The sequence below is a fragment of the Pteropus alecto genome, unplaced genomic scaffold (genome assembly GCF_000325575.1).
Source record: "Pteropus alecto unplaced genomic scaffold, ASM32557v1 scaffold76, whole genome shotgun sequence".
Taxonomy (NCBI): Eukaryota; Metazoa; Chordata; class Mammalia; order Chiroptera; family Pteropodidae; genus Pteropus; species Pteropus alecto.
Genome location: NW_006443138.1, coordinates 8,835,301 through 8,849,447, shown reverse-complemented (window position 1 = coordinate 8,849,447; position 14,147 = coordinate 8,835,301). Strand labels below are relative to the sequence as shown.

Genomic DNA, 14,147 nt, shown 5'->3' with positions numbered 1-14,147 from the left:
ATATTTAGGTCCTTAATCCATTTTGAGTTAATTTTGGTGTGTGGTGATAGAAAACAGTCTAGTTTCGTTCTTTTGCAGGTGGCTTTCCAGTTTTTCCAGCTCCATTTACTGAAGCGGCTTTCCTTTCTCCACTGTATGTTTTTGGCTTCTTTGTCAAAAATTATTTGCCCATATAAATCTGGACTCTCGATTCTGTTCCACTGGTCCATGTGTCTGTTTTGCTGCCAATACCGTGCCGTTTTGATTGCTGTCGCTTTGTAGTTTAATTTGAAGGCAGGCAGAGTGATGCCTCCAGCCTTGTTTCCTTTTCTCAGGATGGCTTTGGCAATTTGGGGTCTTTTGTGCTTCTATACAAATCTGATTTTTTGTTCTATTTCTTTAAAAAAATGCTGATGGGATTTTGATGGGGATTGCATTAAACTTGTATAACAGCATGCTATATTTAAAGGAGGGGGACACTCAAAAAAAATCTTAGAAATTAAAAATATAACAAAAATGAAAAAGGCTATAGAAGAACTGGAAGACAAAACTGAAGAAATTTCCTAGAAGATATTACGCCCACACATACACACACAGACAAACAATTAGAAAATAAGAAAGAATGTATTTTTAAAAATTACAGACCAGTCCAGGTCTTACGAGTTCCATAAAGGAAGTAGAAAAATGAAGAAATCATCACTGAAAAAACTCAAGAACATTTTCTAAGAACTAAAAGACAAGAGTTTCCATATTAAAAGGTCCTCATGCACCCTTTTTCTCAGGAAGCACTGGAGCTGCACCAAAACAAAGGAATAAACCAAAATACATAGATAACAGTAGAGGATATAGAAAATGGAGATTAAAATAGTGAGAAAGAGGAAAAAAGAATCCCCAGGATAATTTCTGCATAATAAACCAAAAGAGCAACCAGTTCAGAATGACACATGTAAGACGACCCTGGGAGAAATGTCTATGAAAATGAAATTAGAAGATCATTTGTATGATTAAGTACTTCGAGAAGAAATGTGGACAACTAAGCCAGGGTTTCAATGCGAATTAAGAGAAAAGATACAGCTAAATCTCTATCTTCCATATTGAGAAGTCAACATATGATACAAATGTTACACAAATTATCATATAACCCAAGGATTCCACTCCTAGGTTTTCAAGAGAAAAATACATGTCCACACAAAAACTTCTACATGAATGTTCACAGCAGCATTATTTATATTAGCCTAAAAGTAAAAACAACACAAATGTCCATCAACTGATGAATAAATAAAATGTGTTATCCACAAATGCAATATTACTTAGCAAAAAGAAAAAAGAAATTGTGAACTTTGAAACGTTATGCTGAGTGAAAGAAGCCAGTCACAGAAGACCACGTACTAGATGATCCATTTACATGAAATGTCCACAGTAGGCAAATTCACAGAGACAGAAAGTAGATGAGTGGATGCCAGGGGCTGGGAGGAGAGCGAAATGGAGAGTGACCACTAAAAGGTACTTTTCTTTTTCAGGACTGATGAAACTATTCTAAAATTAGATATTGGTGATAGTTGCGCAACACTATAAATACACCAATACCACTGAATTAAACACTTTAAACTGTAAATTTTGTGTATGGCCATGCCACCCTGAATGTACCTGATCTCATCTTATCTCGGAAGCTAAGCAGGGTCGGGCTTGGTTAGTACTTGGATGGGAAACCACCTAAGAATACCAGGTGCTGTAGGCGTTTAAAAAAAAAAGTATGAATTTCATGTATATGAATTATATCTCAATAAAGCTTTTTTAATGGCTTTTCTTTAATCATACATTTTTTTTTCTTAAATACCTTTCCAGCACAGAGAATACTAGAAGAGTCTAAGGCATCATCCAATGGTCTCCAGTCCACTATCACTTCAGTATCCTAGAAAGAAATTATGAAATATATTTACTATTCAGCAATATCTTACATTCATAGTCACCTATTTTTAACTCCCTAAACACAAAATAAAATTTTTAACCTTACATATTAGCACTTTATATATGCACTATCATATGTAAACCACTATTTGACAACCAATGTTATAGAGATTTTTAAATTCTGTTTATTTTTCATTATTAAAAAATGTATGACTGCAACTTTTATATGAGTTTTTAAATATTCCATGTCATTTTACTGATTTAACTAAAGCAGTTTATTTCTAACATCATTTCCATGTTAAATTTACAACCACTATTCAATTACATAATTTCATCTTACATATGAAACTCAAACTTGCTGATAATGCCGAAATGAGCCACTACCATGATCAATTTTTATTAAATAAAATCATTTACTAGAAACATACCTTTTCTAAAACACGTAATACTCCTGAAATCAAGCTGTCTTGGTCATTAGTCTTTCCACAAGATGAATGAATATAAACCCCTTCCTGTTCATATATAATCTGGAACAGCAAAAATAAGATTAATCACACAATTTTTATTCAGTACTATTTTAACATTTGTTAAAAAACAATTAAGACATGTTTTCCTATAATTTCTAAACCAAGTTTCTGATTATTTTATGTATAAATGTATTATTAAAATACTATTCAGACTTAAGTTCAAACAAAGATAAAGTGGAAGGAAGTTTGCTTTGTTACGCATAAAGTTTTTGGTTTAATGATAATCATGATCTTAACCTTCTGCATAAACAAAGATGTCAGGCTAATTGCTATGTGTCTCAATATGCAAATTTCAGTTAAAATATGCTTTTAACAAACATTAAGCAAAATACTGGGCTCAAACTGGAAAAGGATCTGAAAATATTCAAGAATAAGTATAGATAAAATATAATGATCAATGCTTTCTAACCCCATAATAGGACATTTTTTTTACTTTAAGATCATTTTGGAGTTTTTGTAGCACAGTGGCACAGAAATTCAAGAAACACAGGAATTTTAAAGAGTAATGTTGAGGACTTCTAGTAGTTAACTGTTTAAACTAGTTCAAACTCACAAATATTTACTGAGTGCTTCTATATGTAAAAGCATATAAAAGACCATAGGTATATGAACATGATTAAAACATGGTCCCTGAACAATGTCCTATGGGAATATATGGGGCATGTAAATTAATTCCTGAGAAAACGGAAACATTTAAAGTTAAGCTTTATTTTCTATAGGCATAATGTTATAAATGAACATTCCATTCCTGGGACCCATTTCAATCATTAAAAAATTTTTCATTATGAAAATAAGCAAAAAAAAATATTCAATTCTAGACCTAAGTTCTTTTGACATATGCAAGTTTAGAATGCAATGTACTTTCTATTTATGTAGACATTTTATTAATCTAATCGCAGCACTATTCAGAATAGCGCAGGGACCAACAATGCAGGACAAGCACTACCAGAGCCCATCACCATCGCCCTCTAGTTGATGAATGACAAAACTGCACTATAAAGCTCCCAAAGTACTTTTCCCCGGCCTATCCTATGTTATGCTAATGACTTCTGATATGGACTTAAATCATGTCAAAAAGAGTCTTTCTAGTCAAGATAACAAGAGAAGTTCCGATCTCAAAATCCAAAGATGGCCTTCAATGAAACAGTTGTGAAGCAACAGACTAGCATTAAGCAGAAGGCAAAGATTGGGGACAGTATGAGTTGGGAAGTGGTGGGAGACAATCCTACACTGTTTGCATAGAGATGAAACATTTTAAACCATACAGACTTATTCTCACACGTGCATAAAGATATGAATGAGAATATTCACAATAATAGTATTATTTATTATTCCAGAGTGGGTGAGGGAGGGGGAAAAAAAGAGGTAAGGGAAGGTACAAATCTAAATATCCACAAAGAAGGAAATGATCAAATATATCTTTAGATATTGTCTATGGGGAATACTATTCAAGAGTTACAAAAGAAAAAGGGAGATTAAATGGCCAAACATACACATAAAACTAAAAATAAATACAAAAAATTACCAATTAACTATAGTTATGATAACACTTATGCTTTTTAAAAGTTTTTCTATATCTGTATAAAATGCATAGAAGTAGTTAGGTTCTAGAATGACACACTTTAAGCTGTTAACAGAGTTACTTCTGGAAAAGGGAATAAGATAAAGGTTGCAAGAGGAACTATAGGTTTTTTGTTAATACCTTTAACTTATTTTGATATTTCAAAGTTAAAATATAGTTACATATTGCTTTAGTAAATACAAAATTACCAATTCACAAAACAGGAGGTTGAACTAGGTAATTATATCTGGGGCCATAAAATGGAAATATAAAAAGTTATGGAAAAGAAACCCCTTTATATCTCAAGTTTTTGTGACAAATAGATGAGACATATCCAGAAACTACACTTTAACATATTTTCACCAGACTCAGCTATTAGAATAACCAAAGAATTTCACAGTTCTCACAGTAGAAAAAGGCACACTCACTTGCCAAGAAAAGCTTAGTATCATTAACAATGCAATCCAAGGTTTTGTAATACTATTAATACTAATGAGATTCTGAAACTTTAATGACGTCTAAAGAATCGAATGAAACACTTCACCTAACTGAATGACATTAAGCAACTCTTTCTTTCCCACACATATTTTGGTCAACTGTTGCCTATTCTCTTTTTAAGAAAAAGTTAAGTTTCCTAAGTAATCTAGCTCGGAAAATATTTTAAAAGTATTAGTACCAGGCACCTTATGAAAAAGTCTCTCTGAGTTATCACAGAGCTGGGAACTGGGGGAGGCCAATATAGTTCAAAGTTCACAGGACAGAGTACCAGAAAAGGGAGAAGTGCTCAGAGAGAGAACTTAAGAGATATGCAGAGGTCACTGAGTGTTCAGTAAGTACTGAGCAGTGCATGTATATCAGTAAACTATCCAAGGAAAGATTTTTCAGAAAAGCCATTTGAAATTATTAGAAGAAACAATCTGCAGGCTCACACAGAGCTGTTTCCAGTAGAGTGGGAAACCTCATTATTCACAGAACACTGGGTAGAGCACTCAGAATAGTCATGCATCAGCATTGTGGCAAAATCAGTCCCATTTTAAATGCTGTGCTGATATCCTCTAATAAAGTTTAAAAGCAAGATCGGGAAGTATCAAACTGTTTTCACATTACTTAAATCGCTTCTATGATAAAGCTCAAAATATTTTATAGGAATACAAAAGATACCTATCACCCAAGATAAAATCCACAATATCTGACATCCGGTAAACAAAACAAATTACTAAGCATGCTAATATGAAAACTGTAACCCATAATAAAGAGCAAAATCAACCAATAAAATGCAACCCAAAACGACACAAATAATAGGATTAGCAAAGAGAGCTATTAAAGCATCATTATAACTGAAGTCTGTTCAAGACACTAGAGAAAAGTTAGAACTCATTAAGACATCAAAAATATAAAAAAGAATTAAACTTCTAGAGATGAAAATTAAAACATCTCAAATGAAAAATACAGTAATGTGCTAATGGCAGATTAGACATTGCAGAAGGATAATGGACCTGAAGTTACAGCAACATAAACTATACAAAACACAAGCAGAGGGAAAAGACAGTTCAAGTGATCTATTTACATATAATTTAAGTACCTGAAGGAGATGGTAGAGGGGAGAAACAACAACAAAAAAATCTTAAAAAATAAATTATTACAGAAGTTTTTCCAAATCTGATGGACTATAAACTTACAGACCTAAACTGCCCAGTGAACTCCAGTGCAAGAATCACCAAAACAAAGCCTACATGAAAGAATAAAATGATTAAACTGTACAAAATTAGTAACACAGAAAATCTTAACAGTCTGAGGAAAAAAGTACATGTAATGATTACAGCAGATATCTTTTTCAAAACAATTAAGACTAGAATGGAGCAACATCATATTTTAAACAATTTATGACATACAAGAAGCTATATATACTTAATGTAACTTATCAAGTTGTAACTTGCTAAGTATGGGCTAAGTATATATCCATGAACCATCACTATCAAGTCATAAACATATCTATCAATCCCCAAAGTTTCCTCCTACCTCCTTGGAGCAAGTACTGAAAGAAAAACACTGTTAACCTACAATTCTATACTCAAAGAAAGTATCTTTCGAAAAAGAAGGTAAAATTCTCTTTTAGACATAAAAGCTAAAAAAATTTCATCACCATCAGACCTACACTACAAAAAAAATGTTAAAGGAAATCTTCCAGGAAGAATAAATTAAACTAGAAGGAAATCTGGATCTACACACAGAAATAAGAGCCATCCAAAATGGTAACTATGTGGATAAATACATTTTACTTCTTGTTAATCGAATCTCCTTGTTTAAAGTATAAATAAGTAAATAAATACATGTATATGTTTATTTTATGGGATCTGTAATATACACAAAAGTAAAATGACAAAAATAGCACAAAAGCCAGAACAGAAATGGAAGTACAGAAAAGACTAAACTCTATGCTACCTACAAAAAAAAAGAAAAAAAGAAGTGTTTTAAAAATAAAGACACAAACAGGTTAAAGATAAAAGGATTTAAAAATATACCATACTAACATTAGTCAAAGAAAGTTAGAATGGCTATATTACTATCTGACGAAAGTAAATTTCAGAGCAAACAAAATATAACCAGGTACAAAGATAATTTCATCATGATAAAAAGGTCAATGCAAGACAAACAATCCGAAATGTTTATGCACCTAATAACAGACTTTCAAATAATATAAACTTATAGAATTGCAAATAATAGATAAATCTACAGTCACAGATTTCAATACCCTTCTCCCAATAACTGATAAAACAGACAGAAAATCAATAACAATATACAAGATTTGAATGACACTATCAACCAAATTGACCTGACACTTACAGAACACTCCACCCAACAGCTAAATACACTTTCTTTCACGTGTCCACAAAACATTTACCAAGATGGATCATACTTTGGGCCATAAAACAAATCTCAGTAAATTTAAAAGAACTCAAGTATATTCTGTGACCACAGAATTAATAAAGTAATAAATAAATCAGTAATAGGACTATCTTTGGAACATTCACACGTATCTTGAAATTAATAACACATTCCCAAATAACCCAAGGGTCAAAGAGGACATCAAAAGGGAAAATATAAAGTATCTGAACTGAAAATGCAAACAAATCATATCAAAATGTGTGCAGTGCCACTAAAACAGTGCTTAGTGGGAAATATATAGCACAACATGCCTTTATTCGAAAGAAAAAACGCCTCAAACTAATGACCTCAGTTTCTATCTTAATAAACTAGAAAAAGAAATGTGAATTAAACCCAAAGTAAGCTGAAGAGAAATAAACATCAAGTAGAAATTAATAAAATAAAAAAAGAAAAAGAAAAACAGCGATGTGGGTGTCAACAAAACCAAAAGCTAGGAGGAGGAAAAAACTGGTAAAACTCTAGACAGATTGATGAGGAAAAAACAAGAGATACAAATTACCAATATTAGGAATTAGAACATTAACATCACTATAGATTTACACATATAAAAAAGATACCATGAAAATTTATAAACAATTTAGACTAGTAAATTCAACAACTCAGACAAAACAAATTCCTTAAGAGACATACCTACCAAAGCTCACTCAAAATGAAAATAACCTGAGTAACCCAGTATTAAGGAAATTTAATTTGCAGTTAAAAACTTTCCCACACAGAAAAGTCCAGGCCCATATGGTTTTACTGGTGAATTTTGCCAAGTATTTAAGAAAGAATTTAATACCAATCCTACACAAACTCTTCCAGAAAATTGAAAAGGAGTAATACTTCCCAATTTATTCTATGAGGCCAACATTATCCTAACACCAAACTCAGACAAAAAAATTAAAAAAAAAAAATTATAAGAAAATAAAACTACAGCCAATCTCTCTCATGAACTTAGATGCAAAAAATTTTAAACACAAGTTAAGCAAATTGAATCCAATGATATGTAGAAAGAAAAATACTTCATGACCAAGTGCGGTTGGTTTAATATTGAAAAATCAATCGCTATAATTCACTATTATGAAAAAAAATTTAAAGAACTATATGATAATCTGAAAAGATTCAAGAAAAGCATTCAACAAAGTCCAACATCCATTTCTGACAAAAACTCTCAGCAAATTAGGACTAGAAGGAAACTTCCTCAGTCCCTCAGTTGGATAAAGGGTATCTATGAAACACTATAGCTGACATTATATACTTAAAGACCAAATGCTTTCTCCTAAGATCAGGAACACAGTAAGTATGTTCACTCTTATCACTTCTATTCAATACTGTACTTGAGGTTTTAGACACTGAAACAAAGAAAATATAAATAAAAGGAACCTAGATTGGAAAAAAAACAACGTCCCTCAGTTGGATAAAGGGTATCTATGAAACACTATAGCTGACATTATATACTTAAAGACCAAATGCTTTCTCCTAAGATCAGGAACACAGTAAGTATGTTCACTCTTATCACTTCTATTCAATACTGTACTTGAGGTTTTAGACACTGAAACAAAGAAAATATAAATAAAAAGAACCTAGATTGGAAAAAAAAACAACTTATTTGCAGATAACATGAATGTCTATGTAGAAAATCCAACGGAATCCACATAAAGACTACTAAAACTTAGTGAACATATTTAACAAGGATCCAGGACTCAAGATCAATATATGAAAATCAGTTCTATTTTTATATATACCAATCAATAATCAAAGTAGGATTTTTAATTATAGCCATTTACAATAACCAAAAAATATCAGATAGATATAAATCTGATAAGATGTGCAAGACCTCTAAATTGAAAATTATAAAACATTTCTGAGAAAAATGAAAAATGACCTAAATTAAATAAGAAATATGCCATGTTCATGACTCAAAAGAATAAATATTGTTAAGATGTCCATTCTCCCCAAATTGATCTCTAGATTGACTGCAATGACAATCAAAATTCCAACAGGCTCTTTGGAGATATTAACAAAAGCTGATTCTAAAAGTTGTATGTATATTCAAATGACCTAGAATAACACAAATCAGCCTTGAAAAAGAACAACAATGGAGTACTAACATATCCGACTATAAGACTTAGTATAAATCTAGAGTAGCCAAGAAAGGGTGGTACTGAAGAAAAACTGATAATACGAAACAGTTCACAAACACACACACACATATATATGGTAAATTTATTTACCAATTTGCAATTCAGTAAAGAAAGATGTCTTTTTAACAAAGAGTGCTTGAACAACTGGATATCTATGTGCAACAATTAAACTTCAATCCATACATCGCACTTCATATCCAAATTGAATTAAAATGGGCCACAGATTTAAATGTAAAACCTAAAACTACAAAACTTTAAGAAAACATAGAAGATAAACTTTGTGGCCTTGGATTTGGCAAATTTTTTAGAAATGACACCAACGGCATAAAAACTTGATAAATCATCAACATTGAATACTGCTGCTCTTCGAAAAGCCAAGGCTCAGGCAAAAAATACATTTGCAAATCACACTATGTGTCTAATAAAGGACTTGTATCCAGAATGTAAGAACTCTCAAAACTCAATAATGAGAAAATGAATAGGGCAAATAAAATGGGCAAAAGGTTTGAACAGACACTTTACCAAAAAAGATACAAGAATAGCATATAATCACATGAAAAGATGCTAAACATCATTAGTCATTTAGGAAATGCAAACTGAAATAATGAAATGCTACTCATCTATTTAAATGGCTATAATTAAAAAGACTAACATGCCAAATGTTGATGAAGTTGTGGAGCAACTGGAACTTTCATACACCATGAGTGGAAATGTAAACTGGTACATCTATTTAGGAAAATAATTTGGCAGTTTCTTAAAATGTTAAACTAACATTACAATCCAGCCCTTCTATTCCTAGGTATCTGCTCAAGAAACTAGAAAGCATATATCCAAACAAAGACTTGTATACCAATGTTTACAGCAGCTTTATCTGTCATAGCCAAATATGCATTATCACTAGGAGAATGGCTAAACAAATCATGGTATATATACCCTAGCAATAAAATGGAATATACCAATGATATACATAACATGAATGAATCTCAAAATAATTATACTGAATGAAAAGAAGACCAAAGAGAGTACATACTATATAATTTCACTTATATAAAATTCTAAAAATTACAAACTAATCTATAGTGACATAAAGCAGCTCAGTGGTTGCCTGTGGATAGAATGAAGGTATTGATAGATTACAATGAGTCAAGAGGAAACTCTGAGTAGCAGAAATGTCATTAATTGTGTTGATGTGTTCATAGTGAATATATACATCACAGTTACCAATTACACACTATGTACAACTTGCTTGTCAATTATACCTTACTGATGCTGTATAAAAAATAACCTACATGGAAAGTCAACTGTTTCAAACTGTGAACATCCATATAAAAGTAAATAGATAAGCAGAAATATTTCACCAAGAAAAAAAGTTGATCCTACCTCAAAAAATTCTTTTAAATCACCATTTTCACTGTGGAATGTCTGTTCATTGGGGAGCAAAAACTATCAATGGCATTCAAAGACTTGCCATTTGGTAGTGCTAAGCTAATTATCTAAACTTGATTCAACAAACCTTTTATTAGGCACTTATTATGTGCCAGACACCATGGAGAGTGGAAAAATAAACAAGACAAATTTCCTGGCCTGTAGGTACCTGGCAATGTTACAAAAAAAGGTAAAATCTTTACACAAACTAAAATATTCTAAGTGTTCCCCACTCTCTTGGGGGAAAAAAGGAGCAAATGTAAAGATACTAAAAAATTAAGTTCTCCATTTGGATTAAAATTATCGCATGCTCTCCAGGTTCTTGTTTACTCTTAAATATTTGCTAACATGCCAAAGCAAGTAAGTATATTTATAAAACTTCCAAAGATAGTCTGCTGATGGCAATAAAAACTGTAGATTTTATACCTTTAGCAAAGGAACTAAGTCAGCTATAACTTTTAAAGAGTTCTAGAACCACAAAAAATGTTTTAAAATAAACTTACTAACCTCTAACTTAGCAAAAGTTAGAATTAAAAGGCAAAAATGAGGCAGGCAAAGATAAATTCAATTTTCTAGATAAAGAGATGTACTTGGGAAAATCCAACTCAAGACCATGTTACTTACTGACAGAAAAAGCTGAAAAAAAATAAAGAAGTTGCACAATATAGTAACAAATAATTTTTATGTTTTTATTTGTATTATTATCTTTATTTTCAAAAACTAAAGGTAAACGAAAACATTCAACCAATTATTTTTAATTTACTGGTAAACTTAGGGATAAAATTCTTGCCCTCTATCCACACTTAGAAATCCAACACTTACCATACATAACATACATTCTCGAACTTTAACAACTATGAATTTTAAAAGCTAAATTTAACAAAAAAGTTACAAAAATTCAGTTTTTAAAAATTATTCAGCATATAAATAATTCAAACTTTTGGTTACAGAAGGTATCCACAGGAAATCTCAGTATGTGCCCAGAAGTTCTAATGAGCTCCACACCCAAAATATCTATGCACCTACTTGTTATCTCCATTCGAATAATCCACAGACATCTTAAACGGCATGATTTATCCAAAATCTGCTCTCCTGATATTCCCAACTCTATCAAAGCTATCCCATCAACCCGGTTATCCTAAATGCCTTTTCATTATCCCCATCCTATCTCCTAAATTCCTCAAACCTTCAGCTCTGAGGCTGACCTCTCACCACTTCTAGCCAGGGTTGATAAAATAACATTGTGGTATCTCTTCCTCCAATCGATTCACCCTCCAATAATGTGTGTAAGATGTGTGTAATGTGTAACCACTGCCAAAACTGATGTTTATAAAATGTACATCTAACCATACCACGCCTGAGCTTAAATTCCTTCTGACTCTACCCTTGTACCTCTACAGCTATATAACACCTGACACTTGCCGATACACAGAAACTTTCTGGCTTGGGCCACTCTGAACTCACCTGTTCCCTCAATCTTGTGCCCTTTTGTGTGTGCATCTGTTCGGTGTAGCTGGAACACCTGTTTTACATCTTCTCTCTGCAAATAACTTCTACTAAGTACTTCAAAAGAGCACAAGCAATAGCCGGTCCAAACTCTTCCGACAACCCTCATTTCGCCTAATCTGATTTAGAAGTTTCTTCATTCATACACTCGACATATTTATTGAGCACAAACTAGTTGCTGGGAATAAAGGTACTGGTGGAAACATACACATCGAAAAAAGTGTCTGACTAATCTATCAATGTCATGCCAACCAGTAAATCAATGGTCATAGAGTGTGATACATGGGATCCTGAATGAGGCCTATTTCAGTTATTTCTTCAATAAATAAATAGCGAATGCCTATAATATGCCAGGCATAGACCATACTCCTAGGTATAAATAAGATTCAGTCGCTGCCTTCGTAGCACTTACAATCTAAGTGAAGATTAAGACAAGAAAACAGGTAGTTACAACATATGAAAGAAATACGAATAAGCTGCCAAAGCAAGCCCTAATAAATGCTATCTAACCTAGAGTTAAGGGGCTCAGGCAGGATGAGAAATCAGGAAGACTTAACCAAGCTGAGATCTGAAAAATGGCTATTTGAACTAGAAGAGTGTATATGTTCTTTACTGAGAGCAGTATTAAGTGCACGGCTGCAACTCAGATTGGATGGTAAAGGCTAAAGAATTTGGAGACAATAGAAACCAGATCAGATCCTACTCAATCTTATAAGCCATGCTCAAGAATTTGGAAATCTGTAAATTTATCCTAAAGACAATTTTCACTACTAGAAAGCCATTAGAAAGCTCTAGCAGGGGAATGCCATAGCCAGACTTGCCTTTTTCTAACACAATGGCTGCAGAGACGAGAATGAACAGCTGCAGTAATCCAGGGAGGGAGAGATTCATGGTGGCTTGAACTAAGACAGCAGTAGTGGGAATAAGGAAAGGCAGATCTTAGAAAGATTTTTAAAAAGTCAAAGTGATAGGACTTCGTGACTGATCACATGTGGGAGGTGAAGCAGAGGAGTCAGGGACAAAACTGAGTGAATGAAGGTATTCATCGAGACAGGGAATACAGAAGAATGTAAACAATGAGTTTTATTTGGGACATGTTAATCAGTGATGATCATGAAACTAAAGAAATGTAGAACACAGGTACTTTTAAGGGTAACAAACCATAGAAATTCTGAAAGTAAAGATAGATACTGAGATACTGAGGATGGTACAATTCTTGATGAAGGGCAGGCTGCAGAACTATAATTGCTTCTTAAGGGCATTAGTATGCCAAACAATGTCAGTCAGGAGGGCAGGTATAATTTAGCAGTCTGGGGAACTACAATGAGAACTAAATGTCTACATATACATTATAGTATTGCACAATAAGAGACAGCAAATAGATTTCATAAGGATTTTTCCACAAAAAAATGAAAATTAAAAGGCTGCATTATAAATTTTCATCTACTCTCAGCACCTATGTCCCATCAAAGACTTAAAATTTAATTCTTTCCAAAACAGCCATGTTTTTATTAATTCATAAAGTAACTTGTTAAAACTGCAAACTACAGTAGTGTCAAGAATAAAGTCTGTATTTACCCACTCTTGTATCCAAAGAACTCAGAACACAGAAAGTACTCAAACATTTGTTAAAGAATGCCAGAAAAATAAAGAAGACATATGTATATATAGTGTATCTTGTACCAGGAAGGTAACTACCATGTTACAAAATCTAGTCCAGGAAAAGAAAATTTCTCCTGGAAAATATACTACATACCAAGACTATACTTTATTTTTCTTAAGCACAAGGGTTTCATGAAACTATAAGCATATCTAAAAAGAATTGGAAGGGGTCAAATTTAAGCTACAAAATAAATTCTCACGAAGAACGCCATCAAAACAAACTCTAAGAAAAAATAAGTTAATCTCCCAATTTTTTCTAATATAACCACAGTAAAAACAGACACTTAGAGAAATAGCAAGTGTACTGAAATAAAGGACTTTTTAACTCCAAAACAAGAGTGCTATTAGTGAAACCATGGGTATAAGGCTCTATTTCAGGCTGTCTCCTTTTTCCCATCTTCTCTGTAATAGGTAAATTTAACTGATTCCATTAATTCAACTCCATTCACCTGTTAGAAAACAAGCAGGATGGCCTTTATAGATGTGCCCCTATTTTGTCCCCAAGAG

At 32.5% G+C, this 14,147-nt stretch overlaps 1 protein-coding gene and 1 pseudogene across 2 annotated transcripts in view; one reads left to right on the top strand and one right to left on the bottom strand.

Annotated features, from left to right (window-relative positions):
* Positions 1 to 14,147, bottom strand: part of TBC1D15 (TBC1 domain family member 15) — a 59,061-nt gene that overhangs the window by 40,901 nt on the left and 4,013 nt on the right. For both annotated transcript variants that reach the window (XM_015598518.2, XM_006923752.3), the window contains exons 2-3: positions 2,316 to 2,414; positions 1,817 to 1,891 (exon numbers count right to left, since the gene is read on the bottom strand). In XM_015598518.2, coding sequence (XP_015454004.1) covers positions 1,817 to 1,891; positions 2,316 to 2,414 — 174 coding nt within the window. The remainder of the gene's footprint in view (positions 1 to 1,816; positions 1,892 to 2,315; positions 2,415 to 14,147) is intronic.
* On the top strand, positions 1,599 to 1,717 carry LOC112472332 (annotated as a pseudogene).